The following is a 25,417-nucleotide window of genomic DNA, read 5'->3' as shown; positions in this document are numbered from 1 at the left end:
AGAATCGTGGTTGCAAACAACAATCATGATTTTGTTGAACAAATGTCGGTCTATTCTAAAACGACGTCTAAAGTACGTATCAGGGAATGCACTATTAGGAACAAAATAATCATCCAAGAGTTCCATACCTCGTCGTTGCCTGCTTCTATCAAGGTTTCCGGAAACGGCTGGGCCTGTAGATCTGAGCCATAGCTTGGATGACTCGACGGGAATGTGAGGTTCTGCCCATTCTTACTTCATCATCTCTCCTTCTACGCTCCTCATCCTCTTCCTTTCATTTTTTGCCCTTGGTGATTGAACATTGCTTCTGATTGGTTAAACAATTCTTCCTCTTCCTGATCGAGTTCCCACATCACCCTTGAGGAAGAAGACATTGTAAGAAAGAAGCAGAAACTATGAATAATGATACAAATTTTTGTGAAGAAGGAAGTAGAAACTATGAATAATGATAGAGATCTTGAGAAAATTGGTGTGAGATTTGTGAGGATGGATGGTGGATTATATGGAGGATTCAGAAAGGATTAGGTTGTACATAATGTCACGTGGCATGCCGTCATTTGTTAAAAATCTGATGGAAATCTATCCTCAAAGATTGTGAACAGATTATGACACGTAGCGCGACGTGATTGGTTAATAATCTTATCAGAAATCCATCACCAATAATTATATTTTCGGATAATAACACGTGGCATAATGAGTACGATTAAAAAATTTATTGGAAATCCATCCCCACTAATTGTCTTTTCGGATTTTATGACAAATGGCGCAACGACAACGATTAAAAATCTTATCCGAAATTACAAATAAAATTATTTTATATTATTTAATAATGCTTCGGATAATGACACGTGGCGCAACGAGAACGATTAAAAATCTTATCCGATATTACAATTAAAATTATTTTTTATTATTTTATAAATAAAAAAATACTAATATTTTATTGCCTATTGCCAGGATTATTGAAGTGTAACGGTAGAGATGCAAATGCTATTGCCAGGGCTATTACTGTTCATTAGGTGGATTGAATAGTGCATAGCCTGGGGGGAGGACTCCAACACTGGAGTTGCTCTAAGGCACCGCATTCTCTACCGGTGGGTAGCAAACCAACTATCTTATTGAAGATAAAAATTAACTAATAAAAAGTTTGTAGGGAGATATGAAGCCCAACTAATCCGTTTAATTTTCACATGCCCAACTAATTTATCGAGTCCACATTATTTCATTGCATAACTTTTCAATCTAACGATATTAAAATTAATTCCTTTAATTCTTCCCTTTAGTAAACCCTAGACCATCTTTCCACACACTAGGACACGAATCCTCGTCCAAACACACTATGTAAAAGGCGGTCTCTATATAAATTTTTTTTTCAGTGCGTTGAAAATAAAGAGTTGAAATATAAATACTCGAATAAGGATACTTTTTTGATCCTTTTTGTGAGGATCTCGATAATCTTCAAATCGTGTTCATTCGTTGTATATCGTGCGATCAATTTTTGTCAAGTCCTGTTCATGTTTAATTTTACATAAAAATATTTAAAATAATTTTTAACCAAATAATTTACGATAAACAAACATAATTTAAAAATTTCTAAAATCCTCATAAAAACGATCTGAAGATGATCCGCATTCATAAATACTCCCTCCATTAACAGTAAGTGACGCAACACATCGATTTGTAAACTCGCTCTAGTTTAATTATACAAATTTTTACGCACTTTATCGAAGAGAATCTTTCATTGATTTGACACCACATTGATTCTTTTGTACCGTGAAGATTTGCTTTGTTTGCAAACCGTTTCTAGGGTTTTGTTTGCTCGAAAATTTGGTGCTCCGACAAGTCCTCCTTGGATTCCGTTTGTGAGAATCTTAAGAATTTTTAAATTATATTTGTTTATCGTACATTATATAATTAGAAATTATTGTAATTTTTTATGTTTAAAATTGAATATAAATAATATCTGATGAAAACTCATTGCATGATGTAAATAAACGGATATAATTAAAAGATTCTGAAAATTCTCACAAAGAGGATATGACGAGGATCCTCACTCCTAGACGAAACAACATGTAAGTTTCTTGGATTTTCGTAAGGTAATTTCTTCTTTTTTTTTAACGTCACTTAAAGGAAAGAGATCTCAAGTAAAAATTCACGGTTTTTTTTTGTCTTACTCTTGAGTTTGTAATCCCTAAATTAATAAATAAAATAGGGATTGGATGATTGGTTCATGAGCTTATATACAACTCAATATCGAGAGGTTTTTCTTGTGCCAAGAATTCGACCAGTAAATTAAGCGTAGTAATACAATTGATTGAAAATTTGAAGAAAAAAAATCAATTAATTGTATTATTACAATTGGGATATCGGGATACGTTTCTGGCACATTAATAAATTTCTTCTAAAATGTCCTTTAGCCATTGTTCATTTGGAATTTTTTTTTATTGTGACCGAAATACGGGCAGTACACTATATGTTTTTATATAAATTATGAGAAATTTTATTTTTCAAATTATTAACTTTTTAACACATATTCTGTCGTATTATTTCGTGTTCTGATGGTACTGAAAAATTTATCTTTCTTTTGTACACGCCTTGTTTCTTCCTCTCTCTCCATCTAAATTGGACAACTACCAATCCACTCTTTAGGTCCCCAATCTCCATGCTCATTCCTCACAGTCTCTCCTCTATTTAAACCCCATTTAAATTATTTCTCACTCATCTCTCTCTCAATTTCTAGTTGCAGAGAGAGACGCCAAACAACATGGACACCACCAACAACACTTCCTACGCTCCCTTGCCGGGAGAAGACCCCTCTGCCGCCGTCCATCCGCCGACTCATCGGAGACCCTTTAAGGGTTTTGCCGTGATATTCTCCTCCGTCATATTTCTCCTGTCATTGGTCACATTAGTTATCAACCTAGGACCGGGGTCGCCGCCAAAAACAGTGCCAGAACAACCGGATCACCACCACCAATACCGGCCAGCATCAACCAGTTCAGAGACGAGGTCGTTTTCAGTGCCTAGAGGAAAGTTGGAAGGAGTATCGGCCAAATCGTACCCTCATTTTTCAGAGGATGCTTCATATAATTGGACAAATGCCATGTTTTCTTGGCAAAGAACTGCATTCCATTTCCAGCCAGAAAAAAATTGGATAAATGGTAGGTGCAATTACAGCTTTAACTTTTATTTTTGTTAATCACAAGCTCTCTCTATTATTTTTTTAAAAAAATTTTTAAATTTATTTTCGAGTAACACCAATGGTTTAGTGAGATTTGTGTCCATGATTAACTTTCTTAATTGGACTTGATTCCAAATACGCTTTTGGACTTTCTTCTTTTGAATTTCAGTGTTTAATTTTGTAATCCTAATTATGTTGGACTAATCAAATTTGTTTTAATGTGTAAATCTTGTTCTTTTGGTGGGGGATGCTGGTTTCTTGTACTTCAGATCCGAATGGTAAGTTCTTAAACCAAAACTCTTTCTGTACCTTCTTTTTGTTAGTATTTTTTTGATAAATATCAGAATTAACAATATTGTAATGTTCTTTTTGTTATGAAACTATAAATGATCTTATGGAAATTGCATGGGATTATCTGATTTTATCTCTACTTGTGTCTATTAGTTGACATGTCCTGTAGGTTAGTTGATTAGTCTACTGTATCTATTTTTTATCGTAATGCTATTTTTTAGTGTGACGATAACGTAATTAGGTAAACCAAGTGGTCATAACTTTTTTAGGGTACTTGTACTAGATGTTTGATGTTTCCAACCGTATTCCTGTCAAAAATAAATTTCGACCCGTCACGAATTGTGGACAAATCAATCAAAAGTGGGTTGTCTGTATTTCTATTTTCATATTTTCTTCATGTTTTTTTGTGATATGTGGTTACAGTTAAGTTACGTTAATATTTTATATTAATTTTTTTATAAAAATAATAAAACAAAAAGTAACAAAATATAAAATATAATGTTAACGTGGATTAATTGTGATCATACAAATAAAAGAATACAAAAAAAGTATGAAAATGATAAGATAGACAATCCACCTCTATCAATCAAGGCGGACAATGGACGAGTACACAGTTAGGGGACCGCGTTTGCCTAGCTAGTACCTAAACAAAACCCAGCCACGTGGCACACATATACCCACATGTAGTTCTTTCTAGACGTGATTTTTTGGTATTTTGTAGTGATTTATTCAGTAATTTAGCAACGTGCCCATCCGCCACGGTCATTTGACACCGTTCAGTTCACGATGACGGTGGCAGACACCATGCACCCGTCGGAGTGAGATTCTCTTTTTTTTTTTTTTTTTGTCTTTTCTTTCTTCTTCTTTTATTTGAACGGTTACAATTAAATCATGTTAACATTTTATATTAATTTTTTTATAACGAAAGAAAGATAAAATAAAAAAATATGAGAGGAGAATGAAAGAGGATGGAAAGAGAATGAAAGAGAATTCTGGTTTGATTCAAACTTTAACGAAGAAGTTTAGTGCGTGTGGTGGGGCCCTTGTGTTTCTCAAGTCAGATATCACATGGTGTCCGGGGTTGTTTTATTGTAATTACAAAAATTATTAACAATTTAATTAGCTGAACTTCTACGTTTGTGTAGGGCCATTGTTTCACAAGGGATGGTATCACCTGTTCTACCAGTACAACCCGGACTCAGCTGTGTGGGGCAACATCACATGGGGTCATGCGGTATCAACGGACATGATTCACTGGCTCTACCTCCCGCTCGCCATGGTCCCCGATCGATGGTTCGATGCAAACGGGGTGTGGACCGGGTCCGCCACCCTCCTCCCTGACGGCCAAATCATAATGTTGTACACTGGCAGCACCAATGAATCCGTGCAAGTACAGAACCTCGCCTACCCCGCCAACCTATCGGATCCCCTCTTACTTGATTGGGTCAAGTACGAAGGTAATCCGATTTTGACTCCGCCATCTGGGATCGGATCCACTGATTTCCGTGACCCCACAACCGCGTGGATTGGTCCCGATGGCAAATGGCGAATTACCATTGGATCAAAATTCAACACAACTGGAATTTCAATGGTGTACACCACCACTGATTTTATAAACTATGAGCTCCATGATGGGGTCTTGCATGAGGTCCCGGGTACGGGTATGTGGGAGTGCGTGGACTTTTACCCGGTTGCTATAAACGGGTCCAAGGGTTTGGACACGTCGGTAAATAGCGGCAGAATTAAGCACGTGCTGAAGGCTAGTTTGGATGACACAAAATTGGATCATTACGCAATTGGGACTTATTTTATAGAAAATGAGACATGGGTACCCGATGACCCGACTATCGACGTTGGTATCGGGCTAAGGTATGACTATGGAAGGTACTATGCATCAAAGACATTTTATGACCAAAATAAGGACAGAAGGATCTTGTTGGGTTGGGTTAATGAAACTGATACTGAGACTGATGATTTGAAGAAACATTGGGCTTCCCTTCACGTACGTGATCATTTCTTTGACGTTTCTTAGAATGCCAATAACAGTTCTTTATATAATACATGCGTATTTAATTTTCGCAAACACATTTTGCAGACCATTCCGAGGACGGTGTTGTTTGATAGCAAAACTGGAACCAATTTGCTTCAATGGCCGGTGGAGGAGATTGAAGACTTGAGATTAAACAGTACCGAATTTACTGATGTTTTGGTTGAAGCAGGAACAATTGTGCCGCTTGATATTGGAACTGCTACACAGGTTTGTCAAGTATTTGAAGATTATTAGATTAGTCACATAAGGCTCTTCGAGCAATGCTCGAGACTAACTGAGCACTGCTTGAAACCCGTCGAGTGATTAAAATTGTAGATGTCGAAAAAATGGGCTAAACCTCTTTAACATGTTCATATTATATGTCTAATTTCTGCTACTCACTAACATTTTTCTTGTCTGAAACTGTGGACAGTTGGACATATCCGTCGACTTTAAAATTGAGTCATTGGACACAGAGGAGAGTGTGAATGGGAGTTCAGGGTGTGGTGATGGTGCTGTAGATAGGAGCACGTTCGGACCCTTTGGCATTTTGGTCATTGCAGATGAATCTCTTTCCGAGTTAACCCCGGTGTATTTTCGAGTTACCAACTCGACCGATGGGGACGTCACGACTTACTTCTGCGCCGACGAATCGAGGTTAACTAATGAATGTCAATTAGTGTTGACATGTTGTCTCTAACTTTCAGTCTGTTGTTATGTTCCATCTTACATGGTGCTTGGTAATGCAGGTCCTCCAAGGCTCCTGAAGTCTTCAAACAAGTTTATGGAGGCAAAGTTCCTGTGTTGGATGGTGAAACTTATTCTGCCAGAGTGCTGGTGAGAATTTCTTTCCTTACCAAATTATATGATCTTATGTAAAACTTCAAAGAACACCGCTTCGCTCCTCACCTCTAAGGAGTTATTCTTACTTTCACGTTAATTAAAAAACGTATTTGTGCATACGTGCCAAATTGTGAATGATAGAAGGAGCTTGAAAATGGTGATGATTCTAAATTGTTGAGAGTTGAATGTGTAGGTTGATCATTCGATCGTGGAAAGCTACGCGCAAGGAGGCAGGACGGTAATTTCATCGCGGGTTTACCCAACAGAAGCAATCTATGGAGCAGCAAGGCTGTTCTTGTTCAACAATGCAACAGGAGTGAATGTCAAGGCTACCCTCAAGATCTGGCGGCTCAACTCAGCCTTCATTCATCCTTTCCCATTAGACCAGATTTAATCAGGGACGTTAATTTAATTATTGCAGCACAAGCAAAACTATCTCCTTCATCACCAGATGTCATTCATCACTTGGCTGCCAAGGAATCACAAATTTTGTGGCAAGCAAAATGTCGAAAATGTGCATCATTGGTGGTGTTATTGCTATTTTTTTTCATTGGGTTGCCATTCAATTTGTAGTTAAAGGCATGCCCTTAAGCGATACATGTCGATTTAGATTCCAAGAAGAATAAATTAATAAAGTTATGCGCTCAATTACTCGACTTTAATACTGCATATTTAAGAAAAGTAGAAATGCAAATTTCCATTACAATACGGTCTTCGTCGTACTCGTGCTGCGTGATATTTTGGTCGAAGGTGATTCCAAAATTTTGATTCATTATGTTTAAGTCAAATGTGTTACACTTAACTATTTGTAATTTCGTAAAGATATCAATTATGTGACTTGTTTCCTCCCTCAAATATAGTTTTATTTATGTTTTTCGTGAAGCTAATGTTGTTGTAGATGTCATTTGCCGTGTGTTCATTTTGTAGAGATAGAGATTCTTTTCGGATCTCAATGTCTATAGCCCAAAGACCTGTCAATCTGAACCACTCAGATTGATTCTAATGATTTTATTAACTTATTTTGCTGGCCCACTTGCACGCAAACCAAGGAACCAGATTTTCTGGTTCTTAGATTCTAGACAGCAAGGTTCGGAGAGAATCTAAATTTGTTTTGTAGTTCGCATACGAATCACAAATTTCCTTTAACAATTGAATTCGACGTTTTGGGCCCTAAAAGCCCAATTGATCCGATGCCTGTTAGTTCGGCTAGAAAAGGATTAAACTTTGAACAAAATTAAGAGCCCAGATCCAATTGACCCATTAGGTGCTTTAATTGAATTCCACTTGGTATTCGACCGTTAGGTCTATTTTTTTCAAATAAATCTGATAAAAGTTTTCAAATTGTTAAGAATATGAGAAATTAAAAGTAGAAGACTGCTGGCTTGAGAGAAGGTGGCTTCTCTTGGAAAACATGGCCAATTTTTTTTTTTTCTTTTTTTCGGGTTTCTTTATTTTTTCAGGGGCTCAGAATGAAAAAGATTCTCTAAAAAGACGGGACTCTCTATGTACTCTCTGACACCTCACTGTTTAACTTCAATCCAGTGCTAATATTATAAAACATTTTGCCACAACATGAGTTGAGAAAGTTAATAAAGAATCTCACTTTTAAGAGAATATGCTTAGCATTTCTCTATCAATATTTGACCCTTTCTTTTCAGTTCTGAATCTTTTTGGCAGCATCAATGCATCCAAAAACTCCCAACAAAAGAAAGAAAGATGGAATTAGCTAGTTTCTGCTTAACTTATGGATCATGGCTAATCCCTAATTAATTAATTAATTATTTTTCTAGGGTTTTGAATGGAACCCAGCCCCATAAGTTTTATATTCTTGTTTTAGCAAGGGTTTTGTCACCGAGTTGAATTTCAGTGTCCATATGGAAGATGGAGGTTTAAGTACGAATGGGACTATTAAGCTAGCACAAATTTTGATCAAGCAACCGGCTTCATATGTCATGTGCTAAACGTTACGATTTTGTATTATATCTTAATAATGTAATACGTCCGTCTAATTGTTTTATTGACATATCTATACTATATGTTAAAAATAGTTTTTGTGTTCCGAGTTTCTACTCATGAGTCGTAGGTTCGAAATTCTCTTCAATTATTGTAACAAAACATTAATTATATATCCGAAGATAAGTATTCTACCACTAAAGCGTTAGTTATAAAGACGTCTTCCATTGACACTAATACTTCCCATTAATCATGATTAGACATTCGTTGGGCTTCCCTCTTCGGGAGCCTGCGTCCCGGCGTTTTTGTGCAATAAACCCCTCCAGCCGAAGACTAGTGGTAGGTGGTCCCGCAGAGCTTTTGGAGAAGGGTAGCCTAGTGTGTAAGCACAACAATGAACCGAGGCGATTTTTAAAGGGGGACAAATGGTGGCAAGCCACGATTATCCACCCCTTTTGAGGACCGTAAAGACTTATAGAAGCATTTCAGCCTCCCCTGACATGATTAAGAATTTAAGACTATAAACTTGGACCAATAAATGAAAAGTGGAAAGACAACCACCTCACATTCACCAATTCCCACAATTAGCAAATGCAATTACAGCTAGGTTTATATATGCTTGTATCGCTTTCTCACCAAGAACCAACCACACTATCGACTTAATTACAATTTCCATCACTAATTGGGCATATTCTCCTCAATCATTATTATCTCTATACAACTCATTTGTCCAGCTAAAACTTTTCACTTACCACAATCACTTTTTACAGAGGAATGTTACACTTATCACATTTTTCTTACCATATTTGTATCACATTTCTAATAAATAAAGGGTCTACCAACACATGTGGATTTCATCTCTAATAGAAATGCGGTACAAATGTAGTATGAAAAATATGAGCTCAAATCTTTTGCACCCATATTGTGCATGGTCTCTCTTTGATCTCTATCATTGATTGACATGTGTTAATAAACTTAATCTCCTTAATGTTGTTGTCATAAACTTAATACTTGTCAATAAGCCACACAAAATATATTCAAAAGATTTGATTTCAAAAATGTGGTAAGAGTAGCATTTTTGCTTTTCACAACAAATTAGTCATAACTAGATATCAAACTTATTACAAATATATATTAGTTTTTTCATCAATATGACTCGAACTTGAATTTTTCTTCAACTAAATCCATACAAATACTACTAAACGAAATGCTAGTTGGTCATGATTAGTAATACGTAAAGCTATTCTTGTTCGGTTGGCTACATTTCATTCAAATAATGAGGAATTTTGAACAATCGTTGATTATACTTATACGAGTCTATCACACTCATCACATAATAAAATCATAAATATATACAACTGGCGATACGATAAAATTCACTTTAAACAGCTAAGAAATCATCAAACGTAGTCAATAATGTGAGATGGAATTTTAAAAAATGCCATATATATAGCACAAGGATCTGTACATGTGGTCGCTTTTGCAGAGGTTGATTTGGGAATGTCTGCGCGAGGCGCCGATACTCGTGCATTTGGCCTTAGTGGGCCAGTTGTACGGGAACGTACTATTCGCACCGGCAGCACCCGGTAAATCAGACACATATTCCGAATTGATTTTTTTTTTTTTGAAAGATTAAAATTATTATCATTTTTTTTGAAAGATTACAATTATTTTCTTTTTAGGGAAACTAAAAATAATATTCGAATATTCAAAATAATATAAGAACATTCCCATCATCTCGTTAAATTGTATGTTAAAGATATTCATATTTTTTTTTTATAAAAATTTAGGGTTGAAGTATGCAAAGAAGTTGCATAATTAGTTGCTGTAAATCAATTTGATCATTCTATTATGATGATGTTAGTTATTATGTTAGTGTATTGACAAGACACACATGAGGAATCAAATTGATTTTGCATTAACTAATTTAAGAGACGACATTGATTGATTTTGAAATTGAAGAACCAAAATGAGAAGTTTAGTTAATTTCAAAAACCATTGTTTCTTAATGATTTATTTTTAGTATCAAATTGTTGTCATAAATCCACAAATAATTTTTGGTATGTAAAAAAGACTATCATTTTTTTATCAATGGTGAGTATAATGAAAAGATTGGTGGTGACTAAATAAGGGCAGTAAGATTATTTCCCCTGTTATTCTCATCTCAGATTCTTTTCACTTTCATTCTCATCTCCTTCCCACCCACCGCTCCTCTCATAGTTTTTTTTTCTCTTTCTCTTTTTATAAAAAATCAATACAAGATATTGGCATGACTTAATAATAACCGTTTAATTATGAAAGGAGAGAAGGGGAGAAGGATTAGGAGGGGAGATAATCCTTCTCTTAAATAAGGGGCTTGTATTTAATTTAGATTTTAAAGGTGTTATAAACTCAGGGAGTTTATTAGAGCTTCGTTGATTCTATGTGAATTTTAATTCAAATAACTAAAAATAAGACTTTAGCCCTTGAAACTCAAGTTTCTTTACATAAAACCTGACATAGTTTTTTTTTTCCTTGAATAAAACCCATGACTAGGCTCCACATAAGCAAATTAATTAATTTTGTTTGCCTTTACACATTTTGCATTTTTCATATGCCTAAAATACCCCTAATTACAGTTTTAATGTATACATTTAATTCTATGCAGATTTGAAGGGAGAGATTAATGAAAAAAAAGCACTAATGTTATACTTTCCTTACGATTTAGTAATTGTTTTTCAAATTTTCATATAATTAGACTTTTTAATTTAATTGTGTCATTTTCTTATCAAATGAAAATTTGAAAGGGCACTATAATATGTCTTTTACATAAAAAATATAGGTAAGTTATTTGGACATATGTATTAGTACTAAAATTTTCCTAGTATATTTAATAATACATGCAAAATAATTTACCTATAAAATAAAGAATGTTATTTGATTTAAAATAAATTTATGTATACTTTACAAAATAATATGGGTAAATTTGACACACCCCAACCGAGATCAGGGCATGTTGGTCGTTACGTGGAAGTGACGTAACCATGTGCACAGTGCGGAAGCTAATAAATAATAATAAAAGTACGAATAAAAAAAAACCAGCTATACACAAAGTAATAACATACATGTGTAAGCGTAAGTGTGAGAAACAAAGTTCAGAGCATAGAAGACCTAGTGCAGTCCAGGAGAAACAACACTAAATAAACACACCCAAAGGTGATCCTACACTGGTGATAATTTGTCAGATAAGCCGGGAAAATGCTCTAGGGAGCCACCAAAAGTGCTAGCCAAACTAGAACCTGGAGGGGTGCAAAATAGAAAGCGTGAGTGGGCAAAAACAAAGCTTTTCAAAAACCATTTCATAAACAAAGTTCTAACCCCTCGCCGTAAAACCTGTATACTTCCCAGAAAAATAGAATATATATACATATATATATATATAAGTCATGCTCAGAAATATGCCATGCCAAAAGCCTCGAAATAAAATGTCAGTACTCAGGTAATGCCAAACAATGTCATGTAATCTGTCAGCCGGAGGCACCTAATGTGACCTGTACGGCTGAATTTAGAGCTTAAATCTCCAACTCACTAACTATATCTGCACACAAGTCGGAACCACCTAAAGTGGTCTATACGACAGGACTGGGTGTATAATAAGTACACTCAAGTGCTACGATCACGTGAAGACTGGGCGAATAATCGCGAGTCACTTACGAGTCGAAACCACATAAAGTGGTCTGTACGACAAGACTGTGCACCTAACTTGGATCCAAGATGAGCGTGTGGTGCAGGAGGTGAACATCACGTGAAGGACTGTGTCCAACTCTGGACGGGAGCACTAACACCGGAGGTGCAGGTTATGAGCTCTCTATGCATTTCAAATCACTACTGAACATAAATATAAACCATAACTTACCTGGCACTTACCTGTGCGTCCGCAGCACCAAACATATGTATATATATACAACTAATACTGCATAATCAAATGGCAAACATAATGCGTGGCATATAAACTTATGAACGTTTCATTTCACTTTCTGGGAAAAACATAAGTATATAGGTATATACGGAAAACCAAAAGCCCACTCACTAGTATGTAGAAGGGTCATAACCCCTTGCCTCGAGTGACTGCGCTCGTCCTCAGGATAGGTCTCACCTATATGCGAAACAACTATAAAAACGTTAATTTTAAAGCACATAACCAACCATACGAAATAACTTCTTATACAATGCTCAAATGGGATGTATGAATACACCAACGTGATCTACTCAATCTCAGGAACATCCCCATATTTTTAAAATAATTTTTCGACGCCGCACGCGCCCCCACGGGCCGTCCACGCGCAGGCACGTGCCTGGCACATTGACGGCGTCAGTTAACACCGTTAGGAATATTTCGTTAACTCTGACAGATTCCGTTAACGCCGTTAGGAATATTCCGTCCAAACTGACGGAATATTCCGTCGTCTTCTCAGGCCAAACTTCGGTGCCGTCGCCAGCGCCGGAAAACTGGGAAAAATTCAAAACTTCGTATCTCACTCGTTTTTCAACCAAATTTCACAAAATTGGTACCAAAATGAAGCTTACAACAAGAGGAACAAATCCATACCACTTTCAAGCACTAAAACCCACGGAATCTTGCCAGGAAAACACCACCAACTCTGGCTAAACCTGCAACTCACGATCCCGACGTCCAAAACCTTCAAAGGAACCACCCCGAGCCTCCTAAGGACCTCACCAAGCTTTCTACAAGCTTGAAATTCCCAAAAACACAAGAATTAATGTGTGCATGAACAGTGACCAAATCGGGGGATCCCGAGTTCGACGTGAAAACGAAGGTATCCTTACCTGAAATGGGTATGGTTGAACTCCTAAGGACCTCACGAGCACAACTGTGTAACTTGTTTCCTCGATTTGTGAAGGTTTCAAGGGTTTGTGGTGTTGTCCGTACAAAAAGATAGGAAAGGGAGAGAGAGAAAGGCTCGGGACAGGGCAGAGAAAGAGGGGAAATGAGTGTGGTGTGTGTGTGGTCCAAAATCAACCAAACAAAACCCAAAAATGACCACACAACGAAACAAACATACTATGGGCAAAACCGTCATTTCACCCCTACGGTACGAAAAGTCTGGGACGGGCTGTCACAAAATTATTGCACACATACATATTAGTAATAAAATGTACCCAATATACATAATAATGCTTGCAAATAATTCACCTACAAATAAAGGAAATTTGATTAAAAATAATAATACATCTACTACTTTTTGTTTATGAATTTCAAATTTCCTTTTTTTTTTTTTTTTCAAACATAATGACTTACAATATAATTTACCTTATTGTTTAATCTTATAAAAGAATAATGTATCTACTGTTTTATTTTAATGGAGATAATTTTTCTTGGTTTATCACTTATGAAATAATTTAGGCAATGTTTAACTTTACCAAAATAATGTAACTACTATTTTAATTTACCTACAAAATAAATGTTATTTGATTCAAAATTAATTTACCTATATTTTACATGTAAGTATAGATAAATTATTTTTAACATGCAATATAATAACAAATAAAAAATGTCTAATGTATGTAATAAAATAATTTGCCTACAACATAAAAGAATATTAATTGGTTCTTTTTTTGTATGTGTGTGTATACATATATCTATGTTACCAATATTTGTGATACAAGAAAGGTAAAATTTCCATATGGGGTTAATTGCTACACATAATTAGGGTGAGTAATCATATTTATTGACATATATAGGGTTTGTGGCATACGCTGTAAATATTTTGTAATAATTGGTTACATATTTGTCTACATGGCAGTCTATTTGAAATTTGGGTTTTATTTGAATGTGTAATACTATGTGGGTACTTGTTTGGAAAATAGGAGTTTCAAGGGCATTTCTCTAAATAACCCTTCAAATAATTAGAAATCTTAGGGAGGGAGGGTTGATTTTCTAAAGCCTAAAAGACACTATAAAATCGCTCCGAATCAGTCATTTTTTATAAATACTTTAAAATTCGGAAGAAATACACCCAGATCTCTATGGAATTTTATAAAAAATTAAATTAAATTTTTTTACTGAATATGCATACACTTCTATATATTCACTCAGATTTCTATTAATCTTTTAAAATCTTTTAAATTCCTATTAAATACAACTCCCTAAATTTGAATAGATTTGAGAAAAACAATAAAATTAGAATCCAACCGGTTGAGGCGGTCACCTGTCACCCTCCTTAATATGCGCGTAAAGCCAAAAATTTCGAGAAACGGAAGTGGTTGTAGCATTACACAGTGCGTGACGAAGAACAAAACTTCCTCTCCTCTCTTCGTCTTCACACTCTCAAAACCTCCATTTCTGCTCTCTCTCTCTCTCTCTCTCTCTCTACTTTCTCTCTCCTCCTTGATCATGTAAAAGAACTCACCAAATCCCAGAAGAAAATCGACTTTGATTTCATCGCTTTTGCATACAAACTTACAGTTGCAAACTCTCATGGCGGCCCTGTCTGTGTTCTCTCTGTTCGCTCTGTTTTCACTGACCCACATTGCTCTTCTCTCGACTCTCTGTTTCGCCGCAGACCCCTTCGTCTTCTACGACTTCCGCGTCTCTTACATCACCGCCTCTCCGCTCGGCGTTCCTCAACGGGTACGATCTTTTCATTTGGTTTTTACTCTGTTTTTTTTTTACGGCTGAATGATTGATGAAATGCCTTTTTAATTTAAATTTTGGCCATGGTTCTATTGAAAATATTATTTTATACATTTTTCTTCATGGGTTTGTGTATTTTTGTGATTTATCGAGTAAATCTGCGGTATTTGCTGTATGTGGGTTTATATCGGTGACGAGGGTTTTAGTGACAGCGAGGTTGATTAAGAAGAATATTTATAGATCATTTTGATGCCGGTTTACGGGGTTTCAGCCATACTTGCTTGATTTTGCAGTGCATTCATGGATTATTTCTGGTCCTGATAACGGGGGTTTTAGTGGCAGTGAGGTGGATTGGGGGTTTAAGAAGAGTACCTATAGATCATTCGATATAGGTTTTCAGGTTTTCAGCGATATTTGCTGGATTTTGCAGTACATATTATTATTCATGGGTTATTTGTGTCCTGATACTGAAATTTTATTGTTCTAAAACTCTTGTGCGCAAGGGTTTTACCACCCCTTACGCGTATATTTTTCGTTTATGTTTGGATGATTAGTGTATATTTTAGGCCATGTGTTGTATATTACAACTTACATTGTTTGGAGTTTGAGCAAGTTTTAAAGTATATCAGAATTTGACTTGCAACCTGTTTTAATTGGAATTTTGATTGCAGGTTATAGCAGTTAATGGGCAGTTTCCAGGTCCTGCTATCAATGCTACTACAAACAACAATGTTGTTGTTAATGTACATAATGAATTGGACGAGAATCTCCTAATTACTTGGTAAGGCTTTTGTTCAAATTTCATTGTATTTCATGAATGGGACGTTTTTGAGATGTTTGTGGTGAATTCTTTGATAGGTCTGGGATTCAAATGCGGCGGAATTCATGGCAGGATGGTGTTCTTGGCACAAATTGTCCAATCCCTCCTTCGTGGAATTGGACTTTTCAGTTTCAAGTTAAGGACCAGATCGGGAGCTTCTTCTACTTTCCATCTCTTAATTTGCAGAGAGCATCTGGAGGTTTTGGCTCCTTTCATATTAATAATAGGCAGACAATTGAAATTCCTTTTAATCAGCCTGCTGGTGATATCTTCATTACTATCGGTGACTGGTATACACAAAACCATACGGTCAGTATTTCTTGTTGTGTAAGTATTTTCATGTGAACAATGTAGTTTAAAGTACATGACTAACCTCCTCCTTATTCCTTTCCTCTGATTTTAGGCACTGAGAACTGCTCTTGATGCTGGAAAAGATCTCGGGATGCCGGATGGAGTTCTTATCAATGGGAAGGGGCCTTATCAATACAACAATACCCTAGTACCTGATGGAATTCAGTATGAAACCATTAATGTTGATCCAGGTATATATTTTAAAGGCTTTTGCAATCATTTCCATCGTACTTCCCGACACCCTCCTTTTTAATATTCACTTTGTTGTCATAGGTTGTTCTCTGACCATGAATATATAAACTTTGTAATTGGTCCTTATAAGTTTAGCTTCGTTTTGTTTCAAATCATTATTGTTTGTTATCAACATTTGTTGATAATTACATTCTACTATCATGCTTCTATGCACTACCTGTCTATCTTTGAAAAATTGAAGTGTTTTTTCCCCTATAAAGATCACTAATGTCGATATAGGATTTCCTCGTTTTCAGAATGGGAGACATGAAATGGTGAAACATGAGGTCCGATATTATTACTTCTGTGATATATTTTGTATTCTCTTGGATAAGTGTTTCAAATTATTGTGTTCTGCAGGAAAGACATATAGAATACGTGTGCACAATGTTGGTATTTCAACAAGTTTGAACTTTAGAATTCAGAATCACAATCTGCTTTTAGCTGAAACAGAGGGATGCTATACAATGCAACAAAACTATACGAAGATTGATATTCATGTTGGACAGTCATATTCATTTCTTGTTACAATGGATCAGAATGCCAGTAGTGATTACTACATCGTTGCAAGTGCGAGGTTTGTAAATGAATCACTTTGGCAAAGGGTTACGGGCGTTGCTGTCTTACACTATTCCAACTCTAAAGGACCAGCAAGTGGCCCTCTCCCTGACCCTCCCAATGACTTTTATTACAAGAAGTGGTCGATGAACCAGGCATTGAGTATCAGGTTTGTTTTTGAAGATTTAGATTCCTTGAAGATGTTGAATGTTAAAAGTTTGCTTATAAGGATCAGTTCTCGTCTTTAATCAAACTTTCAGTTCTCGACTTCGAATTACAGAACTATTTAGATCACTGCAATAACAGATGATTCAGTTAGATGCTTCACATTACACCTTAACTGTTCAGTTTTAGGTAAAGTATCAGAGTAGTTGGTTACTAGTTCATTTGTCTGAAGTCTTTGGCTTTTTATTGCTAGGCAAAATGGATCTGCAAGTGGCGCTCGCCCTAATCCTCAGGGATCATTTCACTACGATCAAATTAATATCACTGATTCATACGTGATAAAGACTGTTCCACCACAGACAATTGGTGGGAAACTGCGTGCTACGCTAAATGGAATCTCGTTTGGCAACCTTACTACACCAATCAGGCTTGCTGATCAGAATAAAGTTGGAGGAGCCTATAAGCTTGATTTCCCCAATAAGCCACTTAATAGAACCCCACGAACAGACATATCTGTCATCAATGCTACATATAAGGGTTTTATTGAAATCATTTTCCAGAACAATGACACCACAGTGCAGAGTTTCCATTTGGATGGATATTTCTTTTTTGTGGTTGGGTAAGTTCTGTTTTCATTTGCATCGTTTCATATCTGCTTCTTTTAAAACGGTCGGTGTTTAGAGAAAGTAATTTGATGTGTGCAGGATGGATTATGGCGATTGGACTGAAAACAGCAGAAATGGATATAATAGGTGGGACGCGGTTACTCGATGCACTGCACAGGTTTGTATTTTTATCAGATTATCTGTTTTTCTTATTACCTTCTGCTTTTCAGCAGGCTATGCCTAGTCTTAAAAAATCTAGAGAAGGAACTAAATGTAAACACTAGAAAGAAGTAGTATGATGGTCCGTGTGGCAAATATTTTGGTTATACATTCGAGTCAAATGCAAATGTTTAGATGTTTGCGAGGTTCGCTTTAGCGTGTGATTTCTGAAATGAAGGCTTCCAGTCTGTTCATATGCTTGTTTTCTGTCTTGCATTAAGTGTTTCTGTTTTGTGATTGTGTAGGTTTTCCCTGGGGCATGGACAGCGGTGTTTGTCTCGCTTGACAATCCCGGAGCATGGAATCTTAGAACTCAAAACCTTGATAGATGGTATCTTGGCCAAGAGACATATCTGAGAATCGTCAATCCAGAGGAGAAAGGTGAAACAGAGTTCGGTGTGCCCGATAATGTTCTGTATTGCGGTGCTCTAGCCAGCAGACAGAAGTATGCTTAACAATTCTCATTCTCTCTATCTCCCTCTCTTCCTCTAGATGATAACTTTCATTCTAATATTCTTTCTTTGGCATCTTCAGGGAACAGAAGCACTCTTCTGCAACATCAATTCCCGGGGGAAATCGGAGGCTGTTCATCTCTCTGCTAGCCGCGTTCTTTGCTTTGGTCTGTACTTTTAGATGATGAGCTCATTAATGGCGACAGTTGATGCCGAGCAGTGGCGGCTTTTTCGTGCTGAATTGTTGGAGGGTCGAAATACATGTCATGGGTGGTACATTTTGGGTTTTGGGTGGTTTTAGTGACAGACATTTGCTGGTTTCGTAGTTTTCTGCGGCGATACTTCCCATACCATAGCGTTGTAATAGTTCCCTTCGGATCCAACATTCTTTTGTGCGTCTCTTTTGAAATTATTATGTCGACTCTTGATGTTTAACGCCAACATTCTCAATCAATATTATACCATTTGACTTCGTTTTACCCAAGTTTCCCATGTGTTTTTCTTATGATGAATTGTTTATCCTATGAGTTTGCCCTTTAACAATGTGGGCCTTGACCGGCACCTAAGTTCCATGAAGATGTTGGAACGTCTAATTGTGCATGTGTTTTTGTAATCATGATATATCTTCGTCGTCTTATGATTTGTCGGTAAGTTATTGTCTCACCAACTAGCTAATCAAAGCACGAACCCCTCCTCGGGCAGGTTCCTTCTTTTGCTTCTTAGCCTACGGTGCTGTTGTTCTCCTGCTTGAACTGGGATTCCAAACCAACTTCTACTCGATAGATTGGGGGATTCAAGTGAGTTCTAATGGGGGTGATCCACTCTTCTATTGGTTTAGTGCAGTCACTTTGTAATCGTATAAAAAGAAATCTTATACCATGTCAACATTTTGATTAGAAAAGTGCTTTTTGAAAAAGTACTTGAAGTGCTTCTTTGATTCATTTTAATCCATTAGATCAACTAAATTAGTTTATTACATTCGTTCGATCCTAGCAACGAGCTTCATGTGGTAAGGGTGGGGACCGGATTCAGAAAGGGGTTAAATTTATAGGGTTAATTGAAGAACATGATAGGAGTCACATGGATAAGTATGATGTGGATTAATTGTTTGTGGGCGTGCTTATGCACATTACTTATGAGTACACTGGAGCTATCATCCTAACTTCTTTCGCAAGCAAGAATTTTATAAATGTATAAGACCCTAATTGCATATAGACAAAATTGGAGCAACAACCTCTTAATTTAGCCCCACTTGGAGCTTTGGTCCCTGAACTAGAAATCTGTGATTATTGGCCGTTGAACTTGTTATAATGTGGAGTCATGGTTCTTTCGGTTGACTCCATTATATTCTTGTTCCAAAGGAGTTTAAAGGGGCTTTAATGGATAGAAGTTCTAACGGAGTTATCAAAAAAGACCATTGCTCCATGTTATAACAAGTTCGACGACTAATCCTCACGGATTTCTAGTTTAAGGACCAAAACTCTAATTGAGTTAAAATTCAGAGACCATTGCTCCAATTATCTCTTCTTGCATGTATTACCACCTTCTATAGTCTTGTTCTATTCATGTCATGGGTATGGGTAACACTCTCTTCTGCACGGATTACTTCTTGTTTTAACTAACGATAAGTTATTCACTTACAATTGGTGGTTAACTTACCCAAGTAAGTCAAAATAGGCCACAACGTAGTATTTAACTCACTACAAATTTATATCATCATATCCTCGCATCTATATGAGTCGATCATGAAATCTCTTCTAATAATCTAATAAAATAGAAACTGAATGTCGTTAAACCAACTGGCTATATGCTCACTTCACTTTACTTTTCCATCCTAGTATTCCTCATTGACTTAATTAATTTCTCCTCTCTCTCTCTCTCATGCCTAATGAGTATGTCGCAGTCGCATCAAAACTTTCATTGCTTGAAAGGGACTTTCAAGCCATGGCTTGGCAACAAGTAAATAATTAAATGGTCTATCCAAATAAATAGGTAGCTTGCATACCATTGCTACAAACTAACACAGGGGTATCTAATAAAGCTCTCCAATCCCTACTATATATATAGAACTGATCTATATTTAGCAACTGGGTGTAATTTATGCTTTGGTGCAAATTGCCTCCGGCTTATCCTTGTCACACATCCACGATCCCCCATACGTAGGTTAGTAGTTCATGTTCTTTTCTATGTTTTTTTTGTTTTTTGTTTTGAAGAAGTTTCAAGTTCCAATTTCCAAGTTTTAAGTATTAAGTTCAGCTTCTTCTACTGTCAATATATCAAGGAAAGCTTGGCAGTCTTTGGGTCTTCGGATCCAGAGTCATCTGGAGCGGTTGCATGTTTCATTTTCATATAGGAATTAGTGTTTTTCATTTCAACTGCTCATGCTAGTAGCTAGCTTAAAACTTGAGCATTTAATTATCAATATGAAAACTATTTAGACAAAAAAACTGACACACTCGTTGACACATTGTCTAATAAAGGCGGGCGCTACTATTGTACATGAGTCTCACCAGTATTAGAGGGTGTGTCTGCAAGTGTGTTATAAGTTCGTGTGTCCAACTAGCATCACCCTTTAATTATGGTGAGAATAATGAAGAAAATGAAACTTCGCTATTGTATAAGAGACTATGACATGTGGCGATGTGTATAATTTGCGTGTTATAATATCTAAGCACACTCTGCCAGCACTTAAAACCTACCCTCTTGTGGTGCCGACTATATGGATATATATATATGTGGTCTGGCTGATTGATTCAATTACATATACTTGCCTTCTACGATTTAAAAAGAATGAAATGTACTATAACTGCATTTGCCAAGCTTAACAGCAAAGCAAATATTCATCATTCACGTAACATATAACTTTATTATTCCGGCCCTCATATCAGATATCATGATATATATAAGTAATCGGTGCACTCGATCTTCTTTCCACTAATGTTTTGTTGCTAAATTTGTCAGCACAGTTAAAAAAGAAGAAACAACCCTTCTAGTGAGGCAGAAACATACTTTATTATTATTTTTACGTTTTAGTAAAAATGATCATTGAGATTGGTATAATTCCTCACTTTGGTCCTTAAGATTGAAAATCAATCAAAGTAGTCCCTGAATTTATCCACTGTCAGTGACTCAATCATTTTAGTCTTCCTGTAAGAAATCTTCATTAAATTGAGAGTATTTTTGTCCAATCAACCCCTCCACTTGCCTTTCTATTTAAGGTATGTTTTCTACGGAAGGAACAAAATGATTGATGGTAGACAAACTCAAGGATCACACCTATCGATTTTCAATGTCAGAGACCAAAGTGAGGAGTTATGCCAATCTCATGAACCATTTTACCTAAAAACCTTTTTTTCCAACAGAAATTTTTGAAAATAAATTTTTTTTTTTATACGAGCAATAGAGGAATTCAAACTCAGGGTCTCAGATGAAATGGTGAATTTCTTAACCGAGTTACATACTACTGGACTATTGAAAAGAATTAATAACAACGATACATAACTCTAGTATATATAGTAACATTAATTTCATACGATTGACATACAAAGTGACATTTCTACAATCAATCGACCACTTGGTCGAGTTCATTAACAGCGTACATGGCTGTTAGCTATAGGTAGCACATGATAAAGCCCCATGACATGCCAATTAACAATGCTTCATCAACTTCACTTCTTCCAGCAAACTCAGCTCCACAGTCCGCTTGCTTACTAGATGTAGGAATTTCAAACTGATGACTAATTTGATGGAGATAACTTACTACTCAAACAAACAGATGTTTAGAGTTTAATTAAGTTACAATGTTGATGCAGTAGTTTTATTATGTACAGGGAAATGTTGAGATCAATATCCTCTCGATTTTCCCTTATGTACTTAAATCCTATGATCAGTATATATATATACTACTAAATGATTAATATCATATGGTGTCACTTCCTCAATTGACAACTGGTGGTTGTCAATTTGCTGGTCCAAATGTTTGAGTATTAATCCATATTTGTCTGATACATGATATAGACATCTTATTAATAGGGCGTGTAATATCATGAGTAGCTATTTCCTTTTGAAGCATCATCCTGGCTGAGCTGTGAAGCTACAAACTTGTCCAGCGCTCGCCAATCAGTCAGCTGATCTACTGCTCGCTGATGATCGTCATTACTACTGTTACCATAGACTACACCTTGAAAGTTTTGGTCTTGATCCGATGACTGAAAAGTGCAAGTGTGGTTAATGTCGATACTATATGCATGAGGTGCCATGGAGTTGGAGCTGCTTACAGCTGTGGCTGATGATGATTGAACTAGTTTCGGGCTTCCAAGAAGAGGGAGCTGGAAGAAATGCTCATGGGGAACCTGGAAGGGCAAGTGATCAAGCTCTTTCTTGCATGGATAATTAGGAAGGTGGTGGTATGGCACCATGTTCATGTTCATAGAGCTAGAATTGTGCCCTGGTGAGTCCAATTCTGGCATGAAGGAGACTTGGTCATCGTACCAACATGGTGACTCATTTTCACTCATCTTAATTCTCATGCTTGCAATTTTCTTCTTGAACACCCTACATACAACCCATCCTTCTTCCTGCTTCAATTGCACAAGAATAGAGTATGAACACTGACCATTCAAAGTGTGCTCTCTTGTAAAAGTAATACAATACATGATCAGTGAAGATGGTACAAATATGACGGCATGTACAAATATGAGCAATTTAAATTCTTGCCTGTGGAGTTCCGTTTTCATCAGTTTCAAGGCGGTATTCATGCATAATCCAATCGGACTTTTGACCATTTGGGGCTCGACCTTTATAAAACACTAAGGTTTTCCGCATGCCAATTAAGTCATGCTTTGAATAAATGGCCTTGTCTCTTCCCGTGGCTTTCCAAAACCCTGCAGCGGTGGCTCTATTTGTTCGAGTTCCAGTAGGATACTTCTTATCTTTATGGCTAAAAAAGTACCATTCGTTTTGTTCTTCTGTCCCTATTCTGCATAGTTCTGTACTTCCAAGTTTATGTAACCGAGATATTAGTAGTGAATTCTTGATTAGATAAACTGAAGTGACACCATTATTTTGATTGTGATAATGTTTATATATACCTTGAAGATCCCATGGCTCAATTTTATAGAGGTCGACATCTTTAATAACATCAAGGTCAATCCTTCTTGAAGTAACCTTCTTCCTGAGGTAGTAATCAACAAGTTCTTCATCCGTCGGATGGAACCGAAAACCAGGGGGAACGTGTGAAAAAGTTTCCATATTGTCCAGCTTTTGGTCTTCGGTCCTGAAAATTATTTGTCATACTGATCATATAGGCATGCATGCATGTAAAGTTTTATCCTGAAACAATATTCAATCAAGTGTAAATTGTGCCAAACACAACCCTAAAGAATCACCTCAATGGAATTTAACTTCCGTTATTAAGCGTACTTTAGCCCTAATCAAATACGTGTGCATCCAAATTGTGATATCTTGCTTCAAAGTTCAATGTCAAACTCAATCAAAGTATTCACATTACTAAAATCTGTACTTCATTTCACCCAGAGGTCTTTAATTAACCATAAAAGTTTTAGCATGGAGTCCCTGGCTATTTTCTGCTAATTATCCAGAAGCCTACAAATCTGAGAATTGCATATACAGATTGTAAATTTTTTAAAACTGATGTTAGCCTGTATAGGAATTAAGTTCATCTTGTCCTGTCAGTACACGATACATTGACAACATTTTCTTTGTAAGGAATCAGTGGCGACTTGTTTTGTCTGATTTTTAACAAAAAAATAAGCTCGATCGGATGAGTGACAACTGGGATCGTTTGATGCTTCTGAAACTTAATTATTGAACTACTGCCTAATTAACTAAAAGTTCATTTGACCTAATGTGGGAAAATATCCATTGTGAAGGTGATAATGAAAAGTGGCAATGCAATCATGAATGTTCAAATATTGGATGAATGAACTCGTGAAAAAAAGGGTTCTTTTTGGGGAGTTCATTGTCAATGCTATATAATTCACGCGAAATATATTTTCTGATGGAGAAAATGATGCTTCAGATCATCCTGGCAATAAAGCATGTGGAGAAATCCTTTTCCTGTATGATGATTATATATACTTCTGATAATAGATCTTGGTGCAGGCAAGAAACATGAAAGAAGTCAAAATAACATCATTCCACATAGGTTCTACTTTACTAAAATTGTTGATGGAGTCAGAAGGTCGATGAGAAACTAGATCATGTAAAAAAGGAAAGCCAGATTTTTGCTTTTTTGGGATTGGTTGATGAAGAACATGCTTCGACCCTGGCTGCAAACACTCTAACTTCAAGATCCATATAATATTGATAAGCTAATACGCAAATTAAGAATTCAACTCAAGAATACTTGAACAAAGAAGTAGAATTTCATGAAGAGGGAGAGGGAGAGGGAGAGAGAGAGAGAGCTTACAGGACAGCAACAAAAGTCTCTAGCTTTGCAGTCCACAGATCTGATCGGTTGTGTGTTAATCTTCCTCACAGCTTCAAACTATTATAGGAGCTCATAGATATCAGGTAAGAAACAAGGACAGCCAAGCAGAACATGTCAGTGATTTATAAGATTTATATCAGTACTGCCCTCGGGAATTGCACACGAACTTGTTTTCTGGTCCCCAAAAACTGTAGTGTGTCGACTTGTCGGGATTATTTGGATCCCGAGAAAATAAGAAAGACAGGCCAAGAAAATGGAAGAGTTGAGGAATGGAAGAATAGAGACCAAGTAGGGTTAAATAATAACAAAAACCCTTAAAACAAAGATATAGCTTCTGGTTAATGTCTTAGGCTTTCATTGTCATGTCTCTCACTGTCGAGAAAAGCTAGATTGCGGGGAAAGATTAGGCCGGGAAAAAAGGGTGGCGCAAAACTGGCTGATCAAACAGGAAGCAAAGCTCTTTCGCTACTGCCACCTCTACCCGCCACTGATAGTGATAGAGACCGAAACCCTAATCAACCCCATATATGTATATATCTATATATATACACAATATTGTTTGTCTTTATGAGCTAGCTAGGTCACTATGCCAGTGACAAAGATTGTCACAGAGAGAGAGAGAGAGAGAGAGAGAGAG

At 36.5% G+C, this 25,417-nt stretch overlaps 3 protein-coding genes across 3 annotated transcripts; 2 read left to right on the top strand and 1 right to left on the bottom strand.

Moving 5' to 3' along the window:
* The first annotated feature begins 2,630 nt into the window (after positions 1-2,630).
* LOC103961960 (acid beta-fructofuranosidase 1, vacuolar) lies at positions 2,631-6,997 on the top strand. Its single transcript, XM_009374614.3, has 7 exons — positions 2,631-3,158; positions 3,448-3,456; positions 4,615-5,471; positions 5,565-5,726; positions 5,932-6,155; positions 6,248-6,335; positions 6,535-6,997. Exons 1-7 carry the CDS (start codon positions 2,762-2,764, stop codon positions 6,733-6,735), a joined length of 1,938 nt encoding a protein of 645 aa, XP_009372889.1. The 5' UTR covers positions 2,631-2,761; the 3' UTR covers positions 6,736-6,997.
* Positions 6,998-14,566: 7,569 nt separating this feature from the next.
* Positions 14,567-18,808, top strand: LOC103959835 (monocopper oxidase-like protein SKS1). Its single transcript, XM_009372203.3, has 9 exons — positions 14,567-14,925; positions 15,600-15,709; positions 15,787-16,057; positions 16,152-16,290; positions 16,691-17,057; positions 17,307-17,672; positions 17,758-17,836; positions 18,123-18,322; positions 18,412-18,808. Exons 1-9 carry the CDS (start codon positions 14,773-14,775, stop codon positions 18,512-18,514), a joined length of 1,788 nt encoding a protein of 595 aa, XP_009370478.2. The 5' UTR covers positions 14,567-14,772; the 3' UTR covers positions 18,515-18,808.
* A 2,999-nt stretch (positions 18,809-21,807) lies between these two features.
* Positions 21,808-25,401, bottom strand: LOC103959834 (NAC domain-containing protein 7-like). The gene is made up of 4 exons (XM_048565118.1): positions 24,760-25,401; positions 23,420-23,604; positions 23,046-23,317; positions 21,808-22,906 (listed from the first exon to the last, which is right to left on the bottom strand). Exons 2-4 carry the CDS (start codon positions 23,577-23,579, stop codon positions 22,373-22,375), a joined length of 966 nt encoding a protein of 321 aa, XP_048421075.1. The 5' UTR covers positions 23,580-23,604; positions 24,760-25,401; the 3' UTR covers positions 21,808-22,372.
* Positions 25,402-25,417: the final 16 nt, after the last annotated feature.

The sequence above is a fragment of a genome, unplaced genomic scaffold (genome assembly GCF_019419815.1).
Source record: "Pyrus x bretschneideri cultivar Hongxiangsu unplaced genomic scaffold, Pyrus_bretschneideri_v1 Contig4, whole genome shotgun sequence".
NCBI lineage: Eukaryota > Viridiplantae > Streptophyta > Magnoliopsida > Rosales > Rosaceae > Pyrus > Pyrus x bretschneideri.
The sequence above is the reverse complement of the archived record's forward strand: the minus strand, read 5'-3'. Positions and strand labels throughout refer to the sequence as shown.

Coding starts and splice junctions, on each gene's coding strand:
- LOC103959834 (XM_048565118.1), bottom strand. CDS start 23,579: ATGGAAACTTTTTCACACGTTCCCCCTGGTTTTCGGTTCCATCCGACG. Junction 23,318..23,419: donor TGAGCCATGGGATCTTCAAG/GTATATATAAAC, acceptor TTGGAAGTACAG/AACTATGCAGAATAGGGACA. Junction 22,907..23,045: donor ATGAAAACGGAACTCCACAG/GCAAGAATTTAA, acceptor CAATTGAAGCAG/GAAGAAGGATGGGTTGTATG.
- LOC103959835 (XM_009372203.3), top strand. CDS start 14,773: ATGGCGGCCCTGTCTGTGTTCTCTCTGTTCGCTCTGTTTTCACTGACC. Junction 17,837..18,122: donor TTACTCGATGCACTGCACAG/GTTTGTATTTTT, acceptor GTGATTGTGTAG/GTTTTCCCTGGGGCATGGAC. Junction 18,323..18,411: donor GCTCTAGCCAGCAGACAGAA/GTATGCTTAACA, acceptor TGGCATCTTCAG/GGAACAGAAGCACTCTTCTG.
- LOC103961960 (XM_009374614.3), top strand. CDS start 2,762: ATGGACACCACCAACAACACTTCCTACGCTCCCTTGCCGGGAGAAGAC. Junction 5,472..5,564: donor AACATTGGGCTTCCCTTCAC/GTACGTGATCAT, acceptor CACATTTTGCAG/ACCATTCCGAGGACGGTGTT. Junction 6,156..6,247: donor TTCTGCGCCGACGAATCGAG/GTTAACTAATGA, acceptor TTGGTAATGCAG/GTCCTCCAAGGCTCCTGAAG.